The 22,864-nt window shown below is 42.9% G+C and overlaps 1 protein-coding gene across 3 annotated transcripts in view; it reads right to left on the minus strand.

Annotated features, from left to right (window-relative positions):
• gfra1a (gdnf family receptor alpha 1a) overlaps nt 1-22,864 on the minus strand; it is a 127,206-nt gene that overhangs the window by 93,287 nt on the left and 11,055 nt on the right. For 2 of the 3 annotated variants that reach the window (XM_039783920.1, XM_039783918.1), the window contains exon 4: nt 14,734-14,889. The exons of the other annotated variant lie outside the window; for it this stretch is intronic. In XM_039783920.1, coding sequence (XP_039639854.1) covers nt 14,734-14,889 — 156 coding nt within the window. The remainder of the gene's footprint in view (nt 1-14,733; nt 14,890-22,864) is intronic. 3 annotated transcript variants of the gene reach the window in all.

The raw sequence follows: 22,864 nt of genomic DNA on the forward strand, positions 1-22,864 counted from the left end.
GTGAGCCAGGCTTAAGGCTAACGCTAGCGATGCTAATGCTAAATATAAGCCGATAGTTGCCGTCGGTCTCTCCTCTTGTTGTACATGCGCATGACATACGTCACGACCAAACGTTAGCGATTGGCTATAGCAGATCCAGAGTGGCTCTGGGCAGATCCAATAGTTTTAAACTTCAACAGAGTACCCACCTTCAAGGAAGTTAACACTTGTCAATGGAGAGTGGCCAGACTCTCCGTACAAACGAAATGGACCAGAGTCTGGTAGGACCAGGCTAGCAGGCCGCTTCAATTGGTGTAAAATTGAGTTAATAAACTATTTAATACGATAGTGTCAGAGGAGCATAGGCAACATATACACTTCACTCGTTTAACTTTCAAGTCCCCTTGTTCTACCCCTTAAAGTAACTGCTTCCATGCACATTTCACCTTAATCTGAAGTGTTCAAGGGGCTTGAAAGTTATAATATTAAAGAAGTCTGTTCCCTTGTGAAAGCGAAGCCAAATTGCAAAAGTGACCTCAGACTCCATTGGGATCAAATTTGCTCTTGCCCAACAAATGAACTGGTGCGTTAATATAGACTTTCACATTCATTTACTCACTGCAGGAGCACTTCCCACTCCTCTTATCTCCATCACTCCACTACAACCCCGAGGACAAGTGCACTTCACATGCTGAAGACCGCGGACACATTTCAAACTAAAGTGGTTTAACTAAATGGAAATATTAGAACGAACACAGTTTAATCAGCAGAGCCATCGCACAGTGACTTCACTGTTTAATTCATCGGTAAGTGTGCACATGGGCAGCTAATTCTGTCTGAAAGTGCATCAGCCAAACAGCTGCGGATGAATTCATTTATCATATTGTGGGCTGGTTATTCCCGGGTGTAAATCTCTAGTCAGGAAAACAAGTCAAACATCTTAAGATGGAGTGTGGTTGGGTGTACGAATACATTACTTTGAGTTCCCGCATGTAAATTAAATTGGTTTCCTCGCCAGTCGTAAGCGCATTTGCACTGAGTACATTTCAACCTTCACTTCCCCAAGTTAAGATGCAGGAGCACCAGCGCTTTGCATGTAAATCTCTCAAGTTTAAGCACACAGCCTACACTCGCTGGCTTGCTCTGTCTGTCTCTTTCTGTCTTGCTGTAACACACATATTCTCTCTCCTTTCCCTCTCATACCCCCGCACACAAAGCTGCACAGCAAATCCAACTCTGACTTTAACTCTCTAAAACTCTATAACTTGGATTTCCCGTGGAATTCACTGTAGGGCAATTCCAACACGAGTCAGTGGCAGCGACGCAAAGTCAAGTGTACACACACACACCCAGATACAGACAGCTTGCACATACACTCATTAGCACAACTGCAAGCCTAAGTCTCTGGCATGTACACACACACACACCTACACACACAAATCAGTGTTCTCCAGTCATCTGAAATAATTAAACGCGCCAATATCTTTTTTTCTTTTCCGACTAAATGTCCTGTCTGTCATGCAAAAGCAGGTAGAAACAGAGGGGTACTTACTAACTTTTCCAGGTGGTATATTTCAGTTATTAGTAGGGATGCACCGAATATTCGGCCACCGAAAATTTTCGGCCGAAAATGGCCCAAAAGGGCATTTTCGGTTTTCGGCCGAAATAACTTTATCACCGAAACAATACGGCCGAAAATGTTGTGATGACGCAAACAGAAAACGCGACCTGCACGTGTGTCAGTACCCGATCCGTTCCACCTGCAAAGCGTCTCCTAGGCAAAGAGGTTGAGACGGACCACGGAGTGAAAACAATGAAAAGTACGCTCTTAGAGTCTGTCAGCACATGTTTCAGTGAGATCTATTCGGATCCTCTGCACTTCATCGCGACTGTACTTGATCCGCGTTATAAAGACCATTACTTGGATGCGGAAATAAAGCAGGGCGCACGAGAAATGATCCAGGCCGCGATGGATGCGGAGAACCCGCGTGGAGACGGAGACGGAACAGCGCCCAGCGCAGGAGATCAGAGCGCAGAAAAAAAGACTTGTCTCGCTGCACCAGATGAGGGGCATGCACCCTCGTTGTCTGATATGTTCAGTGAAATCCTGCAAGAAAGTGCCTCAATTAATAATAATAATAATAATAATAATAATAACAATAATAGGTAAGCTATTCTGTTCTTAGGCTACTGTATACTGTATGTGACTATCAGATTGTAGCCATATTTCTGCTAGATATTTTTTTAATTAAACTTTAATATTAATTTATACAATTGCAATGCCTTGATTTTAGTAAAGTTAGTACACAGTCATAGCCATAAATGCAATGGTACTAATAATTGGCTTAATTTCTTTCGGTGTTTCGGTTTCGGTTTTCGGTCTTGGTTTCCTCTTTTTTCGGTTTTCGGTTTCGGCCAAGAATTTTCATTTCGGTGCATCACTAGTTATTAGAGAACGTACAGTAAATTAATGACGCAAACTGCAGGAAGCCCTTAGCATTGAGGGGTTAATAAAAAGAAAAGCAGAAACACAGATATCTTGTTTGCTCGCAGCACTCCCAATTTCTGAAACTTCACTCAAAAACTGGTAAATTAAAGGAAAATGGAATATTTCATTTAAAACGGGATTACGAAAATAGGGGGGGAAAGTTTGTTAAAAATTGGTCTCTGACCGATGAAGAAAACGTCTGCTCCAATGTGGCATTTGTTGATGTAATGTGGTTCTGTTAAAATGCACTTGTGAAACCTGGCCTGGGACTTTTGTGGACTACTGGTTTCAAAACGCCCCGAGTCTCAAAAGGCTCAGATCGGACGTCATCAAAACCTGGATTTGATTTGCGTTACAGGACCACACACGCTACGTAACAGCCAAATAAAGCATTTTCTGTTATAACATTCACATGTCAATATGCAACAGGGTCTTGAGTTGCAAACCAAACCAGAAAAGTACTCTAAACACCATATGAAGCACATTTCAAGTGTCCTGCAGCTGAACGACAACACTTTGGGAACAAAAACTCGGTACACCCCTATGTTAAATTCCCATAGAGGCAGGCAGAGTTTTATTTCTAAAGGCCAGTTATTTCATGGATCCAGGATACTATGCATCCTGATAAAGTTCCCTTGGCCTTTGCCTCTATGGGAATTTAACATAGGGGTGTACTCACTTTTGTTGCCAGCCGTTTAGACATTAATGGCTGTGTGTTGAGTTATTCTGAGGGTACAGCACATTTACACTGTTATACAAGCTGTACACTTAATACTTTACATTGTAGCAAAGGGTAATTTCTTCAGTGTTGTCCCACTAAAAGTAAATGAAATATTTACTAAAATGTGAGGGGTGTACTCACTTTTGTGAGATATTGTACATGCTGCCTCCTGTTTACCCTGGCACGCGCATGCCCAGTATACCAGAATGTTGGTGAGATATGCGGTTTGGGCGTGTTAGTTGAAACGGAGATTAGTTCTTCTACTGGAGCTAAAATCACTTGTGTGCACAGAGATCGCTTTTGGCTCAAAACTCAAATCACTTGACTGTGCTGTTGATGGACACGGTTGTCATACCATGCAATGCACGAAGAGGACAAAAAGGAGCTGCTCATGGCTGCAACAGATTGATTGTGGGGAGGCAGCAGTATGTGCCGTGAACTTCTAAATCAGTGTACTATTACAATAAGCATATAGTATATACTGCGGACTAAATAAGGTCTATAATTGGAACATCTGAAATGAAATCAATTTACTTACTTGTCAATACAGGCTACAGTGTAACACTCAACGCTTCTTATATATAAAGAAAGAACGTCTGTTAATGTATGGTCCGGTCCGGTCCTAAATTGGGAACACATTGTCTTATTTAAACCCAGTGTAGAACCCCCTGTTAAGCACAATTTAACCAAAAGTCAAAGATCTCTACGTTATGTTCAGGTACACTGCCATTAGGAATGGGTAGCTAAGCTTTAATGGTCTATCTGAAGAGGAAACGCTTTGTTTGTAATGTGAATTAGGTGAAACTAAAGACTACAGTCTATTTTATGTTTTATTGCTCACTATATGATGATTTAAAGCTACGTGTTTTACTGAAGTGGCTTTCATCTCTGCTCACTTCTGAATGAAAGTAATGTTTATTTAATAAATGTTGCTCACCTCTGTAACGGTATATTTGATGTCTTATACCCTTACAATTACAAACACCTAAAAACGACTCGATGCCAAGTCCTCTAGCTTGTCTCTCAGCTCTGCTGTGCCACGTGGAACTGCCCGCCAGGGTGTGAGCTACCACAGGCTTACCACTATCACTGCAAACTGTGAGCAGTGGGAAGGAAGCGCCCCTGCTCATTTCTCAGTCCACAGACTGGAGCAGAGGCAGCACTTTGGTGGGAATGCGTGTTATGTGTTTGTATGTGTTCGTCAACATCGGTGATTTAAACAGATATGCTCCACAGGCACGACAGCAGAGTATTGTGAATCACACATCAGGACAACGGGCTCTCTGCAGCACACACAAACAACTGCACACACACACTTTTTTTCCCATCTCAGTACTCGTCTTTTAGTTTCAAAATAACACGATTCAGACTTCTGAAAAAAAGAATTCCACTCAGCAAGTAGTCCTGTCCGACAGCCTCAAGTGATTTGACCCTGGGTCAGCCAGCTTCACTGTTTACCGTCTTCTTTGACCTTAAAACCACTCACACCATGTCTGTCTCAATCTATGAATAATAGCAGCACACATGCACCCACACATCGCTCTCCATCCCCTTAAGGTAGCATGGTCATGCCAGCTCCGATTCTCACAATACTCTTTCCATGTGTTATTTCAAGCTCTCCTGGAATGGCCCCCCCATCATTATCGCCTCTTTTAGCATGCAGGTATATAAAGTACACGTGTGTGCATCAGCGGTTTTGAATTTGAGTGTGAATGCAAATTCTGTGTGCTATTTTGCGAGGTGTTTGTGGCTCAATGCCAGTAACCTGTGGGGGTAGTAGTGGGTATCTTGCTCCGGCCTGGTTAGTCGACTGCCATGGTTCCCTTCGGCGCTCACGCCACGCTCAGTGACCTGTGCTGCTCTGCTTGAACAAATAACGCATGAGGGGATGAGCGAGCAGAGGAGCTGAAGAGTGCTTGAACTATACGGTCATGTTATTGACCCTGCCCTGTTTAGTACATTTGTCTAATGAAGTTTCTGGGAAGTCAGAATTGCGTCTCTGCTCTTTACAGACGATGTAGTTCTGTTGATTTCATCAGACCGTGACCTCCTGCACGTACTGGCGTGGTTTGCAGCCAGGTGTGAGAGTCAGTACCTCCAAGTATGAGGCCGTGGTTCTCTGCTGGAAAACGGTGGATTGTTCCCTCTGGGTTGGGAGTGAGTTACTGCCTCAAGCGAGGGAGTTCAAGTATCTCGGGTTCTTGTTCACAAGTGAGAGTAAAATAGAGCCTGACAGGTGGTTTGGTGCCGCGTCAGTAGTGATGCAGGCGTTATACCGGACCTTTTTGGTGAAGACGGAGCTCAGCCGTAAGGCAAAGCTCTTGATTTATCAGTCGATCTACGTTCCAACCCTCACCTATGGTTATGAGCTTTGGGTATGGCCCGAAAGAATGCAACCGCGAATTAGGGCTGCTCGATTATGGAAAAAAATATAATCACGATTATTTCGGTGAAAACATTGAAATCACGATCATTTAACAGGGTTAGTCGTTGAGTTCTGGAAAAATGTTGCAATTATTGAACTTAAAAAAACAGTGGAAAAAGTTAAATAAATCAACAGTAAAAAAAAACACAACTATGATATTTGCCTTAATACTTTTCCTATTTAAACTTTAGTTGTTCATTCAGAACACAAGAGAAAATAAGAGTTTATGTGCTAAACGTAATGAGCTAAATAACCGTTTTTCTCGATTATTCTGTTTTTGTGATCATTGGGAGCCGAAATCATAATCACGATTAAATTTCGATTAATTGTGACCAAAATAATTAATTGTGACCAAAATGAGTTTGCTCCTGTAAGTTGGCTGGGCTCAGCCTTAGAGATAGGGTGAGGTGCTCAGACATCTAGAGTAGAGCCGCTGCTCTTTAATATCAAAAGAGGCCAGTTGAGGTGGTTTGGGCATCTGATCAGGATGCATCCTGTTAGGTTAGGTTTTCACTGCACGTCCAAATGGTAAAAGGCCCCGGGGTGGATCCAGAACACACTGGAAAGATTATATATCTCATTTGGCCTGGGAATGGCTTGTGGTTCCACAAGAAGAGCTGGAAAACGTTGCTGGGGAGAGGGACGTCCGGAATAATTTGCTTAGCCGGCTGCCCCTGCGATCCGGCCCAGGACAAGCAGATGAAAACGTATGGACGTTTCTGGGTATGTTGGTTTTTGAAACTTCTTTAAATTTTGTATTCTTCCAATAGTTCCTGCCTGATGATCATTATTGTTTTCATATATGTTCACATCAGCTAAACTTTGCAGGGATTAAATTAAACGGCTCTCTTTGCTTTACTTAAAATGAGGAACAACTGCAGAACAAAATCGAAATGCAATAATGTTTGTTGTACAGCTTTTAAATTCATTTGAGAATTTGTGACTTGTAATGTTGTGATATATTTTGAATCAAAATAATTGTTCGTTTAGTCAATTCTCAATTTCCCCAATTAAGATTTTCCACCATATTTTAATTAAAACAAACAATTTTGTTTTTGTTTTGCACATATGAAGTAGATATATTGGCTGATGATAGCTTGTCACAGGCAGTGAAGACACTCTGACAAGAAATCGCATGCAGTGGTGACAGTGATAATGATAATGGTGCAACATGATAGGAAAATACATATCATTTTATGGACTTCAACCAGCACAGTCAGACAGCTTAAGTGTTCCTCCTTAGTGGAAAAAAACATACATGTCTCTCTCATGAATTATGTACTAACTACATCAATGTAGTCAAATGGTTTTATGCTTTATGACTCATAGTGACCAGTGCTGGATGCGTCACACCAGGAAAATAAATATTCCAGTGTGACTGTCACCGTTTGAATCATGCTCAATGACCTTTACGTTACAGCAGCTGTTGATATGGAGATATTTCCATATATCTCTTTTTCACCACCACATCTTTCCCCTCCCTGTATTTCCTACTTATTGTATGCAGATTTGTTTTATTTGCCAGTGCAAGAGGTGCAATAGGTTTCCTCTAAAAATGCAAATTTAAAACATGTAACACCACTAACACACAGAGCTATATAATATATCTACCTTACAGCCCTGTTTCTAATTAACCATCAGTGTTTAATATTAAGGCTGAGAATGTTGCAAAGTTTCTAAGAATGGAATGAGAGGATAAACGCTCTGGGCGTGGCCCTGCGTAAGCTCCTCTGACTAATAATGCTGATTTAAAATAAGCTCTCTCTTTCAGACAGTCATGACTCATTTTGATCAGGAGGAGATTTTAGTCTTCCTCATATAATAATGCTTCACGCAAAAGAGAGCTGGCCGGTGGCCAAATCTCTTGAGCTGACGAGGCTACAAGATGATGACAGTGTGTTCTGGGTGGTCGGGACAATCATGGGGAATATCCCAGGTCTAATCTCTGCCACGGCAATCATAGTCAAAGGTGTGCCTAAACCGAGACCAAGTCATCACCAAGACCAGAGTGGACAAGACCAAGACTTTGAGGGGTTGAGACTAAGTCAAGACCAAGACCAAGACTTTGAGGGGTTGAGACTAAGTCAAGACCAAGACCAAGACTTTGAAGGGTTGAGACTAAGTCAAGACCAAGACCAAGCCAGGGCGAGACCAAACCATGACCAGACCAGTGCGAGTCCCACGCTGCATGCCACGATAAAATGTGGGAAAAGCTAACCGCAGGCACTCCTCAAACTGATTTTGATCAAATCTAAGGTGGCCCCAGCTGTCGCAGTTAGCATTACATTACAGAATTTACACACTGCTGTGCGTTTTCTTTTAGATGTTGTTTTGCAAATAAACTCCCCATGGTTTAGGAAGCCTAATTGTATTACAGACAATTTGGCTCATATCTTCCAGACAGCCAGAGCTTCTCCTGTCTCCCGCATTCACTTTCTTGTGAGTGCGTGTTAAGGGGGCAGGGAGAGGGGGTTAACAGTAACAAAAGTTTTAATTAAAGCTGTGAGCAGCGATGGACGGGCCCTCGCGCCTCTCCGCGCGTCGCGGTTACTGGCGGACGCCGCTCCTTGAGACTGTTCATTCGCTCAGCGTTCAGACGCTGCAAATCGTCACCAATGAAAAGGGAACTCCTTGCCGAGTTCAATGATACCATGATACTTCACACAAGACTCTAAGTCATACGGTTCATCAGCTGTGAAATGGGGCATGGCTAAAGCATAGGGGGCGGGCCAAACCATTACCAATGAATAAGGACGTCTCTGCTGAGTTCAATGATATCTCACACAAGGGTCTACATCAAACGGTTCAAATGTTATGAAAGGGGGCGTGGCTAAAGCTTAGGGGGCGGGTCAAACCATAACCAATTAAAAAGGAAGTCTGTGCTGAGTTCATTGACACCTCACACAAGGGTATACCTTAAACGGTTCAAATGTTATGAAAGGGGGCGTGGCCTGAGTAATTGGGCGTGGCCATATTATAGGGGCAGCTCAGTATCACATGTAGACCACACATTCCGAGTTTCATGCAAATCGGATGATGTTTGTCATATAAGGCGCATTTCATGTTGCCAGCAGGGGGCGCTATGACCAAAAGTCAATATTGGCCTGTAGGTGTCCTCAGGCCTGGACCCTTGTGATTCGTGAGAAATTTCGGGCAGATACGACAATGTACACTCAAGTTACAACAACTTCTTTGTTCATCGCTAAACACTCAAAATGGCCACAACGCCACGCCCACACCGTCTGACGAAAAGTTTTTCTTTTAATAACTTTTCATCGTTAAGGTGTTGGGATGGTACAGACCAAGTTTGAAGTCCATCGGATGAAATCTCTAAGAGGAGTTCGTTAAAGTATAGCACCTTGACTTTTAGGCCTACTTCCTGTTGCCACTAAGGGGCGCTATGACTGTAAGTAAATATCGGCCTTTATTTGTCCTCAGGGTTGGACTCTTATGAATCCTGAAAAGTTTCGAGATAATCGGACAATGTACACTCGAGTTACACCCACATCCTGTTTCGGCGGCGAAACGCACAAAATGGCCGCCCCGCCACGGCCACGCCCTATGACGAAATTTTTTTATTTTAACAACTTTTCATCTTTCGTCTTAAGATGGCACAGACCGAGTTTGAAGTTGATCGGATGAAATCTCTAGGAGGAGTTCGTTAAAGTACGACATGTGGAAATGGCCAAAATCACACTAATTTCGAACTTTGAAATCAAAATGGCAGACTTCCTGTTGGGTTTAGGGTATGGCTCTAATGAAGTTTTTTGTACATCTTGACATGTTACATATGTGTACCAAGTTTCGTGAGTCTACGTTAAACGCACTGCAGGGGCTCAATTTTTTTAACTTTCTAGGGGGCGCTAGAGAGCCATTTTTGTGCGCCTATTCCCGAAACCCTTAAAATACGTACATTTTCACCAGACTTGATGCGACCGCCAAATTTGGTGAGTTTTTGAATATGTTAAGCCCCTGAAAAAGGCAATTCATTTGACGGGAAAATAATAGAAAGAAAGAGAGAAACAATAATTCCTTCAGTTTCAATAGGGCCTTCGCCGCTGTAGGCGCTCGGGCCCTAATTAGAAATAAGTCAAGTTATTGGTTGCATTTGAAGCAGCAGCAAGTTTTACATCCAATCACAGTAATGATGTTAACACATAAATCAGACAATGCACAGGCAGTTTAGCGATATCCCTACAGTTGTGGTCTTGAAATGAAATCCAGAGATCGAGACAAGACCGAGTAAGAATGTGATCGATTCCGAGACAAGTCTCGAGACCAAGACCGATCTGGAGCAACTACAACAATGGCTCACACTGTTCTGTGTGTTTAGCAACAGAAGTCTCCAAAAATGGACATATTGTACGAAGCTCAGTGTATATTCTTTCAAGGTCCCATGGCATGAAAATTTCAGGTTTTTTAACATTAATATGAGTTCCCCCAGCCTGTCTATGGTCCCCCAGTGGCTAGAAATGGTGATAGGTGTAAACCGAGCCCTGGGTATCCTGCTCTGCCTTTGAGAAAATGAAAGCTCAGATGAGCCATTTTGGAATCTGCTTGTTATGAGGTCATAACAAGCAAGGTTACCTCCCCTTTCTCTGCTTTGCCCGCCCAGAGAATTTGGCCCACCCATGAGAGAGAGACATCATGGCTTTCAAACGAGAAAAGTGGCAGTTGGTCAAGGCCACACCCCCACCCTCCACCTAGCCACTCCCACTCTCCTCCTCAATAGCTTCAGACACAGAAATAGCACATCCTAGGAAAGCTCATTGTGGGACTGGCTCTAGTGGCTGTAGTTCTGCACCAAAGCTGAATTTCGGGAAAGAGACTTCAGATACAGTATTAGGGGACCACTAAGGTCTATATAAAAGCATCCAAAGAGCACCATGTCATGGGACCTTTCAGGAAGACTTCTATACGGTTTGCACTCCAAGGCCACCGTACTTCTATGCTGCACACATCTCCAACCCTACCTATACATCCACAGCCTCTATACACCTTATAAATTAACATTGCGATGGAGTCTAATCGCTAAAGACTCTAACATATCAACCTATTATGCACCATGTTCATTACACTTATTTCACTCTTAAATGAAGTAGGGCTGTGTTCGATTGAAGAAATTCTTAGTCGACTAACACACATTCAATTGTATCGACTAATCGATTAGTTGATTTAATCGACAGATCTGTAAATCTGAGTTTCTCCGCAAAGAGTCATGCAAAAGGATGCATATATTGAATAAGATAATGCCTCCTTTGCATATTTAAACATGTCAGAAAATGTGTAATACAACAAAAAATCTAATCGACTTCACACTTGGCAGATGTATTGCGTGTGAGTGCAGTGTGAGCTTGTGACATCTACGGGACATACAGTATTTATTAGTAGTGTGTTATGTACACATTGTGTAGTGTATGGAGAGGGGACCCCTATTAACTATGACACAAAAAAACACTTACATGTGGCTCTTTGTAGTTTGGCTTATTTGAAGCTAATCTCCTTGATTCTTGCTGTTCGAAGTTCGTACCTTCAAGGTTGAATGCACTTATTGGAAGTCGCTTTGGATAAAAGCGTCAGTTAAATGACATGTAATGTAGTGTAACAATGCCGAACGGCATGCTGGGTACAGCTTGCTCTCCGTCACCTGCTACAGTTTATTCATAGATGAAGAATGAGAGACTGGAGATGTTAGTTTGTAGCAAACTCAAAGATTTCAAGCATCAGTGATGCAACTTTCAGAATGAACGCTTTTGTTCCCGGGAATAGCCTGGTCCCAAATAGCCAGCTGTTGGTAAATCATGCTTATACTCTTAGCATTGCTAGGGGACGCAACTGTCATGGCAGGTGTTATTTCTCAGAACCCAAGGAAGCGCAGTGTTGAGTGTGAAGTTGTGTGGGTGAGCGGTTCTCCAGAAAGCTGCAAGCCATCGGCCTGTTCCAAACAGGCACGTTTTGAACAACAACTGAGACAGATGCCCATTTAGTTTCTGTTCCACTGTAAACTTGAAACAAGTGATACTCATAAAAGTGTTTAAAAAGCAATTCATGGAGTCCATTTATTTATTCTTCTTCAAACCCTCACTGGGGCGTCATATACGACTATCACCTGGGAGGATGAATCTTTTTAAATGAGAATTTTGGAGAAACAGTATTTACAGTTAAGCCCTTGGCTGCATCCATATTTCTGTCTGAGAACGGAGGGATTGAAGTTTTTAATTAATCTGAAAGCCAGCATCCCTGAGGACACACACACACACACACACACACACACACACACACACACACACACACACACACACACACACACACACACACACACACACACACACACACACACACACACACACAATACAGAGTGTAGTAGGAACATTTAGGAGTGACAGGCGGAGGGTGGCAGAGTGACATATCAACCTTTGCATAAACATCTCTCTGAGACACTTTGTCAAACTGAAAGTGTCTGAAGAGGAGGAGGGGGGAGGGGAGATTATGTGCCCATTGCAAAGCACTACTGAGTTGTACTACCCAGTGAAGGACCATACATTTACATCATTCTAAACACCAGCTGCCCTTCTCAAGCACCAGTGACTTGATAAACACCATGTGTCAGCAGACTTGGCAAATACGGTTGATTTTGATTCTGATGCCAGATCGGAGGATGGTTTGTAAGCTTGCAAACGGAAACAGAGATAGGTACAGAGACAAGGACTGCTGAATTTTTTATTTATTTTTTAAAGATTATTTTTGTTGTTCGGACAGACCTGGCCCCACTGCTAAAAAAAAAATCCTAAAGGAAACACTGTCTTAGCAAGATTACACTCTGGTCTATCATAGTATTTTATTTACATTGTTTTTATTGTAACAATGGTTATATGCCACACTCAATCTGGGGATGTTTCACTTATGTAGCTCCTAGAGCACCAGGCTATCTGATGCTGCTGCTCTTTTTATTCTGTATTTATTTTGGTCTTTCTGCACAGTGGGGGCATGTAACAGTAAATCGCAGCAAGTTATGGGGTGCTTTGCCTACTGTAGGTAAAGCAGAATCAGTTACCACATCATTGTATATTTAAATATTCACCTTTATTAGCCTTTATCATATATTCTCTTGATCTATTTTTTTTTTTTTTAACTTGGGCAAACGTTAAAACCGTCTGTACTTTTCAGTCTTTTTTTCATAATTTCTGACATTTCCACTCAAGCGTTTAATGCACAAATTGAAAATATGCATGAAACAGGTGGAGGGAAAAGCTCCTGGTAAAACACCGAGAGAAAAAGGCAGGGAGGTGGTGTGTGTTGCCCTTCAGCTTTTAGTCACAACACACAATTCAGCATGATTCAACTTCACAACCCCATTGATGTAATTCCCCCCTTCAGCAAGACTCCCAGCTGAAATTGTGTGCGTTTGCCAATGAGCATTTCTGTGCTTGTTTCTTTGGTCAGTTGCGCATGCAAAAAGATGGTGTTTGTGTGCGAGCGTGTACATTTGTCAGTTAAAAATGCTCACGTCTTTGCAGTCCAGCAACAGAATCTATTAGTATGCCACATGCCTGTGTCAGTGTATGTGTGCACACTCTAGGCGCATGTGTACACCAAAGTTCAAAGAATGCAGTGAATTGCAAAGTAATGAACAAATTCAATTCAAGACAACTTTTCAGCAGGCTGTGATGCAAAATGAAATATTTCCCCCCGCACCATCACAGCCTGCAATAAGCTGTTTTTGGCCATAAAACTAATGTAGCAGTCACAGACATTGACCGCCCTCTAAAATGGAAATGCACAAGCCTAAATGGCACAGTGGGAATATCAAAATATGACATATCCTCTCCTTCTTCTAGCACCCCCCTCACTTCTCACGTCTCTTGCCGCCTCCCTATTTCAACAGAGAGCACATCTGCTGTAGAAACTCTTGTGAAGGACATGTCAACCCTCCCTGACACAGCTGACTAGGCAGACAGACAGACGGCCAGGCCAACGGTCCCTCATATGGTCCTGAAGGGAACCAAAATCTATAACTGGCTTAATCCGATACCCAGGAGGCTAAAATCTGTGTGAAGTGTTCAACAAATGCAACGAAAGCTGACATTACGAGTCTCATATGGAGCTATCACACCTTCATTTCAAATGTTGCTTTAAACTACGAGACCCCCCTGAATAACTTGGTGTTGGTCTGGTTCAGATGTGGTCTGCTTCATCTAAACCTATGGTTTCCTGGGTATAAACATTAGGGGTGGGGGAAAAAATCGATACAGCATAGTATCGCGATATTTTTCGTGGCAATACTGTATCGATACACAGATGCCAAGTATCGATCTTTTATGATATATGTGTTGGTCAGTTTGTCTGCTTGACAATCCCATTTTGCAGCAATAAAATTGAAGTGAGATGACCAAATATTGAAATGTATCTTTTTAGATAAAACAGATGTTGACAAAATTGTCCTTTTCGGGACATCATTTGAAATTGGGGAAAATCTGAAGTTGGAAAAAGGTAATACATTGCAATATATAGCAAAATATTGCAATATGTTTAAAATCGCAATAATATCGTATCGTGGCATAAGTATCGGGATGATATCGTATCGTGAGGCCTCTGGTGATTCCCACCCCTAATAAACATGGCAGATGATATTTTGATAACCGGCTGTTTGTTTTTTTTCACGCTTTGAGAGTCCTGCATCAACTAAATGAAGGAGCAAACCACAGTGTGCACACATGCTCAGATTCAGCTTTTTCTACGTGTGTTGTCAAAATGCCAAAACACATACAGTACATTACTGTATGAAAAAGACGTTTGTGATCTATAACCTCTTAAATAATAAATAAATCCCCAACCAGCTATGTGAGAACTGTGTGCATTGATTGTGCAGTGTGACAACTGTACGACTTCTTTTTCTACTTTTCTACCCTCGTTCATAAGAAAACCTGCTGATACAATCTGACATGGAAACTGTAATCTGTGTCTGACTTTATCTCAAGAAAACAATCATCAAACACACACACACACACACACACACACACACACACACACACACACACACACACACACACACACACACACACACACACACACACACACACACACACACACACACACACACACACAACTCTATGTCGTTACCCAGTATGGCCCAATTGGGATGAGCTCTCCTGTTTCTACTCGGATCCTGAAGTTCCGTGGAGGAGGGGCTCCCTCTGCCCAGTGCGGGCTCTCTGCCCTGGGCACCCCCCCTGCCTGGAGCCGAAGTGGCGGAGCTGCTCCACGGTTCCCCACCCTCTGTAAGAGACGCGCTTCATTCAGGACCACCAACCAACAGCCATCAGGGGTCAGCAGGGTTCACAAAGAGCACAGGGAGGTCAAGACTCCAAATAATAAAAAAAATATATAGGAGATACTCACGGGTCAAAGGGGAAACAAGAAACAAGAACTGGAAAGAGAGCATTCAGATCATTCAGCTGACGGGCAGACATCACATTCTGGGTGTTTTCCAGGTAGGCAAGGGTTAAACCACAAGGGGCACACAGGAGCAAGGGTTGTAAGGATTCCTGAGTTTCATGAAAGAAAGAATTGTAACACCAGTTCCGTACGCTAAGGAAGAGAATGAAGAGATTGCCTGTAACATCGCTGAGGGAGTATAGTTCTTATCTGCAGCAGACGTGGTAAAAAGAAGCTCCAAGAGCTTGTATTTATTTTCAGTGTCAATCAAGGAAATCACAGCTGGTCCAGATCGTGCTCTACAGTATACCGAGCTCCACAATCTTTTCACATCGGTGAATTCTGTAACACTCAAATCAAAGCTGCAGGTGCTTTACAGTCAGTACCAAAAAAAAAAAGAGCCCAACCGCAACAAAAGAACAATTTGGGTAGTGTTTACCTAGATTACCCATTGACAAACTGCACAATCGGAGTGGTGAAAGATCGCTGTTCAGCCCACTTATGTGTGACGAGCGTGTACACACAACCAAATCGACTGAACAGTCACACTAGCCTCACATGAAACGAGCCCCGAATAGAAGCATCTGAAGCTGCCTGGCAAACTGGGGGCACGCAGTTACAGATTTTTAGTTAGGAGGGCGGTTGCCGATGAAACAAATGCAAATTTATGTATCAATGCCCTCATTTAACATCTCTGAGAGCAAAGACTGGCACAGAACAAGAGCTCAGCTGGATGCGGTTTGTGTGTGTATGTGTGTTTGTTGGGTGCCAGCGGGGGCATGCTTTCTGTGTGTGTGTGTGTGTGTGTGTGTGTGTGTGTGTGTGTGTGTGTGTGTGTGGGCTTGTTTAACTATATTCGTGGGGTCCAAAAACCGGGAGTCCAGTATACTTGTGGGGTCCCGACAGCTTTGTGGGGCCAAAATGCTGGACCTCACAACTTTAAAGTGCTGTTTGAGGGATAAGACTTGGTTTTAGGATTAGGGATAGAATTAGGTTATGGTTAGGGTGAGGGTAAGGGTTAAGGTTAGGCATTTAGTTGTGATGGTTAAGGTTAGGGTATAGGAGCTAGGGAATGCATTATGTCAATGACAGGTCCCCACAAAGATAGTGCCACAATTATGTGTGTGTGTGTATGTGTGTGTGTGTGTGTGTGTGTGTGTGTGTGTGTGTGTGTGTGGGCTTGTTTAACTATATTCGTGGGGTCCAAAAACCGGGAGTCCAGTATACTTGTGGGGTAAGACTTGTGTGTGTGTGTGTGTGTGTGTGTGTGTGTGTGTGTGTGTGTGTGTGTGTGTGTGTGTGTGTGTGCGTGCGTGGAAGCATGTTTCACTCTTAGCTGTGTCTGTTTAAGGTTGCGTTTGCTTTTCATGGATGCTGCTGTTCTGTGATCAAAAGAAGAGGAACAAAGGGAGAAGGGAGAGCAAAGGGGGTGAAGCAATTATTCTCCAAAGAGAGGCGTTTGTTAGTTAGAGACGCTGCTTTAATCAGACGCACTGTGAATGTTGACCAACATGATCACAGGGGACAGGGTGTAAATTCCGATCGACCAGTAGGGACCTTTAGAGTGTGCTAAGCAGAAATTTGTTACGTACACTGCTGTACTACCAGGAAGCAAGAAAGTTCTGTAGAAATTACAATAGGGACTTTAGATTTAGATTCCCTGGAAAAGAGGTGCTTACAGTTTCCCAAAAACATATGGAGAAGGAACCTACTGTAGCCAGACTACGGAGAAGCTGTGCACGATGACCACAAGCCCACCCAAATAACCTGTCTGTGCGTCAAAAACCAATGAAAGATAAAACTTATTGACACACGTCACTACATGATCAAGAAATGGGTGGAGGCTAGTTGCACTGGCAAATAAAATAACACATGTATTTTAATTTCTTTCTTTCATATGGTCATAAAAAAAAACAGGCCTTAGCTTTTATGACTCTGCAAATGAAATGTTTCGCAGTATGACAGAAAAACCAGATGTGGTGACGAAAACACTACTCTGCACTAGTATGGCATTGTATCGTTTTAAACCAAATGTATAAATGCACCACATGTGCTGGATTAACAGTCTTGGCTTGTACAGTAGAGTGTGTTGTTACACTCCCTCCATGAAGATAAACAAAGAAGAACCGAGAAATCTTAATTACTGCAGATCGGCTATGCTAATATCGTCCCTGTTGACATCTGATGGTGAAAGCTGTCCCTCGTGGATTTAAACAATATCTATGGTTCAACCGGACTTGGGCAAATGAGGTCAACCAGTGAAAATGGCTGAGAAGGAGACATTTCGACAATTTTAAAAAGGAACACGCTGACTTATTGGGACTTTAGCTTATTCACAGTAACCCCCAGAGTTAGTAAGTCCAAACATACCCTTCTCATCTCCGTGCGTGCCGTAACTCTGTCTGACACACCCACTGCTAGCCTAGCTTAGCACAGATCCTGGAGGTAACCGGCTCCAACTAGCCTACTGCTCCCAAATAAGTGACAAAATAACGCCAACATTTTCCTATTTACATGTTGTGATTTGTATAGTCACAGCGTGTACAAATAACAAGGTCACATGACACACAGCCATCTTCTAACCGTATACATACTGGGAACTATATTCTCAGAAGGCGAAGCACTGTTACACGCTGTGACTATACAAATCACAACAAATGTTGGTGTTATTTTGTCACACATGTCTGGACTTATCTAACTCTGGGGGATACGGGGAATAAGCTAAAGTCCCAATAAGTCGGCGTGTTCCTTTAAGCAGTGGAAGAAGCATAACTTTACAAATCCACTTCTGTAAAAGAATGAAACAGCATAGCTCAGTCCAGTCAGGTTGACTTTGGTAGAGTATGAAATTCTATTAAGACACAACGGCACGAGTGAGACCCTGACGGCCAGAGCCGAGGCAAGTTAATCCTGCGAGTTGACTGGGTGCAGCTGAGGGCTTAGAGCAGCGGCTTAACACAAGGCCGTGGCTTTGGTGCACCTGCCAGTAGTCAGTCATGCCTCAGCCAGCCGAGAAAAGCACAACGCGATTATAACACGTCGTAATTAACTACACTGTACTAAAACAATCTTCTCTTCATTGGGGATTCAAATGTAGTTATTTGTCAGATTTAGTTGAGCATGTAAAATGTGCAAACAGGCTGAGGAAGGATTTCAATCTAGACACAGGCTAACTTGAAAGCATTGATTTGGTGATGGTCAAAAGAGGTCTATCCTAAAACTGGGCTAAATTTGGTCAAAAGTAAAAGTTCTAAACAGCTTAAAAAGGACTAGATTTTAATGTGAAAAAGGTCTTAGCTACGTGATGCAATAAAGATGCTGAAACAGTGCTGAAACAACAATTACATGTATCCATATGCATCTATAAAAACTTTCCAGGTTTAACTAAACAACTTTAACCTAGACATCAAATTAAAACTGAGCTAAATTTGGTTGAAAAGTGAAGAGTCAAGATGAGAAACCACCATAGTTAACATAGCAACACTGATAAAACAGGTAAATAACAACTACGCCACTTCCAGCATGCAACATCTGCTCAGGTTTACTTTGTAAACATGTATCTAATATCACCATTTCACGCAAAATTTCACGAAACAACAAAAAAAAATTCTAAAACCTAAATTGTATAACTGTTGTGCAATCCATCCTTTGCCTGTGCGTCTTGCCTGACTGCATATGCACAGGTATTTTTGTATAACTTTGTCTGATTAGGTTTCTGCAACTGTGTACGTGAAAAGTTAATTGTCCATATTTGCATGCAGTAAAAAGCAGCGGTGGGAGGCAGACCTGGCACATGCTCCCTCCCGCTGATTTGAGCTGTCAACTGCATTTATTAACTATGATGAATCACCCCTCCGCCTCACATCCAATCAAAGGCCTCTCAGAGGGACTCAAATCTGGTCACCTTTAACTAAATGATTTTCTTGGCCCACGGTGTGCCAGCCAGTGATTGGACTGGCAACCCGACGATACGGCTGCTGTTAGAATTATTCTGCCAATGGACCACAGCTGGATCAGTCATTTTTGAAACAGTGTGGTCAATTAAGTGGCCAGCTGACATGTACAGTAGCCGCGTGGGGAAGGAGAATTTTAAAAGGCCTGGTTGGAATTAGAAAATATAAAAATAAAGAGTTCTAAAGCCAGCGAGAAAGGAAGTATAAAGGTGTTCTCTTGACCTTGCCTTAAGGTTTTGGATTTAATCTGAACTAGGTTCAGTCCTTGCATAATACACTACATTTCACAATGCAAGCTGACAGCTACCACTGAATCACATTAATCTTTCTTCAACAACGTAGACAAATTTTCCTTAAGCCTTGCCTTTCCTCCAAAACCCCCAGCAATTTCAATCCATCTATATTTACCTAAAATACACTCATAAATCTCTCGGAATCCCTGAATAGTTCACATTACAGCACACATTATTCTAAAATTGAACTGTACAGAGATGAGACAAGGTCAGTGAAAACACAAATCCCCAACAGGCCGTGTCTTTCTCTCAGAACACAAGAGCAAAGCTCAGTCTGGAACTGTACACCTCAAACCTTGCTGAAGGATAAAGCTTTTGATCCCGGTCTGAACGGAAGGACTTGGGCGGAAAAGAAGGAGGGAACAGGGGGAAAAAAAAGAGAGAAATCAATAGATTCTTGTAGACACAGCCTCAAGTTTCCAATCTAACACTGCGCCGTATCGATTAGGCTTCATATGAGACAAGGCGCGGGGACAGTAATGTCGGCAGTGCATTTGGAAGTCTTTAACAAAACAAACTCCAGGGCAGGGGACGGGACAATGAGATCTACTGGGACCGTTTTTTCTTCTTCTAATGCATTGCAAACACACAACATACTGGAGATGAGGACACATAATGGATGGATGGATGGATGGATGGATACAGTATAAGGATGCCTACAAGAAACATGTCATTGCAGTGTACCACAGACAGCTTCAAGAGTAAAAAAACAACTTAGCTGCTAAAACCTGTTGGCACATGACTAAAGATCTCTATGTATTTTTTTTTGTCATGCTCTTCCACCTTGTAGATTTTGTCAGCAAATTGTCCCCGGGAATCTTTGTGTTAAATAGGAATGCCTGCAAATAGAAACACTGGGACTGTACTCAAACTAAGATGTTTCCGAGGTGTCTTGTGTTGTAGAAAGTAGCTTGTACTTTAGCTGAAGGGAAGAACAACAAGTAATGGACATGCATGACATCAAGTAGTCTTGGACTGGGGTCCAAATACACGAAAACTCTACCAGTTGCAGGTGTGAGACAAGAAACAGGGTGTGGGTGCTGTGAAGTTTTGACTATCCACTATCCAAGAAGAAAGTGCTCTGGATAAAACTGTCTGGAAAAGCCTCCAGTGTAAGTTAAAGTTGCTGTGAGTCAGACTAGGCTGAGAGAGATGACATTTTCTTCAGGGAACTGAGTCATTTAGCTTACATAGGTGAGTGAGTAGCTTTCTGGGAAATTATGCAAAAGGGTTTATAAATGCATTGGTGAGGTCAGAAGTGCATGAACACCAAATCAAACCAGGAAGCTCGTGACTTCTTCCTCTGCGCTGCTTTTCCCAAGATCTGAGCTGGCATGACACTTAAGTGGCGATGCACCCCACTTTCTCTCTTAATAAATATCCACATGTTCTATATGTTTCCGATCAATATTAGCCTGGAAAAACCCTGACGAACTTCCGGCAAATTTGAGATTTGCTCTGCAAGTCAGTCTGGCCAAGAGCCCATTACCAATTTTTTCAAATCGAGGCACCAATCACAACCATTGAGGGGGGCTTTACACGATGACGACAGCGCAGCGACGGCAAGCAGCTTTTGTTTACATTCAACATGACGGCCACCGAAGCGCAGCCACCCGTTGATGCCGCCGTCGCTGCTACGTCACCTGGATCGTTGATCTGATTGGTTGAAGGACTATCCAGTTGCACCCAGAGGCATTTGAGCCGCATCCATTGGTGACGCCCCTTTGGAAATGAGCTGTCAATGAACCTTCCCCAGACCCACTCTCAGTTACAACTGAGAAGGGTCTGGTGTAAACCAGGCTAGATCAATATGTTTGATCATATGAATGTCATTGTCAACATCCAGTGTGAAAGGAGAAATAATAATGAACACAGGTGGCCAAAAATGGTGAGCAAATTGGAATATAGTGAGTAAGAAAGTGAGTAAGAATTATTTTCTAACTTTGCTGTCCTTGAGATTAAGATTGGGGCTGGCCTGAAAACACATCTCCAATAATGCAACGTGACATCATGACTTTGTGTAAACATACACGCCACTTACAGTATCTGTACGCATTTTGAGCTATCCGCGTGTATGTCTACGCCGTATTGAGAATGAGGACATACGTCATGGTAGCGTGCTGTCACGTGATGATTTGGGAGGTGTCTGAGCCCGCCCACCATTTTGGGATCCTACGCTATCGGTTGCCAGGAGCAAAAGTGTAAGAGTGACACAGAGACGGAGCAGGAAAGACGGCTCGAGAAATTAGCATCACGGCGAACGGGTTGGGTTTAGGAAAAGAAGAACAGGGTTGGGTTTAGGAAAACAACGGCACGGTTGGGTTTAGGAAAACTGACAAACGGGACACGATCCCCGGTCTCCTGGGTGAAAGTCCTGTGTTGTTTGACCCATCAACCTCCCCAACCAACCTCCCTACACAGATTTTCGGACTGTCATAATACTCTCTACGGCGTAAATTGACACGCAATCGCAAGGTAATGTAAGTCTATGGAGGCCAAACGGCGTTGATAAACACGCTAAAAAGTGATTATGCGACTTGATAACACGCCAAAATGGCATACGAATTGGCGTGTCATATATACGCCACTTCTTGAGATCAGCCTGAATACCTATAGTTTATTGTCTTGACTTCAATATGTGCTTCAAAAAAGTGAGGAAACGCCCACTCCTTCAACAACTTTGATAAAGTAAACACTAAATCTGCTTGGTGGCAAACAGTATAGGAATGTTTATATCCAGAGCAACTCCGAGCTATAAATGCATTTGACTGAATAAGCGTGAAGCAGGGAATGGCACCAAAAAGAGCAAGTGTGCTCAGTCAACTAACTCTGGATAAATAAAGGCAGAAAAATCAAGTTAAGAGAACAGTCAGGATGCTCTCTCTCTCTCCAAAAGATACAGCACAATAAATGGTGTTTCTACCTCTGTAACTCCTCTGCATTCCCCCCTGACTATCTCGCACATAAACACTCATACACACACACACACACACACACACACACACACATAGATGCAGGCATACACACAAACACAAGCAGGGAAAGAGATAGCGGTATACACTCTTATCTCTAAACATTGGCAGCTCATAATGAGAGTGACTTCCTCTGCAGCCAGCGGTTGAGTGGTGCTGACAGCCTCTCAGCCCCGCGTGTCAGCACAGGGGGATTTGAAGCGCTGCCTGGGCTTGACAGCCGGGCCACGCACTTACAGATGTTTTCACACTCACAACACACGCACACATATATATATGCACACATCACCGCAGCTGCGCTTCAAGGTTGACTTCAGTTGTAGGAGGGAAGAGACTAAGATGTGTTTGAAGTCTTGACACATGGAAAAGACTCAATATTGAGCTTTGGTGTATTGGGGCTTATGAGTGGTGAGTGGGTGATATACAGAGAGCTGCTGTACCAGCCAACTGGGAGGAGGACGCAGCTTTAGGAGAGAGTTTAAGCCAAACAGACATCAATACACACCGACGGGGTAAGCAATTCATTACAAGCCAGAAAAAACTGTTTCTGATTACTGCATAGCCGCCTGTAGAACATTGGAAACATGCACAAGTTGGA

Source organism: Perca fluviatilis, chromosome 19 (genome assembly GCF_010015445.1).
Source record: "Perca fluviatilis chromosome 19, GENO_Pfluv_1.0, whole genome shotgun sequence".
NCBI classification, from domain to species: Eukaryota; Metazoa; Chordata; class Actinopteri; order Perciformes; family Percidae; genus Perca; species Perca fluviatilis.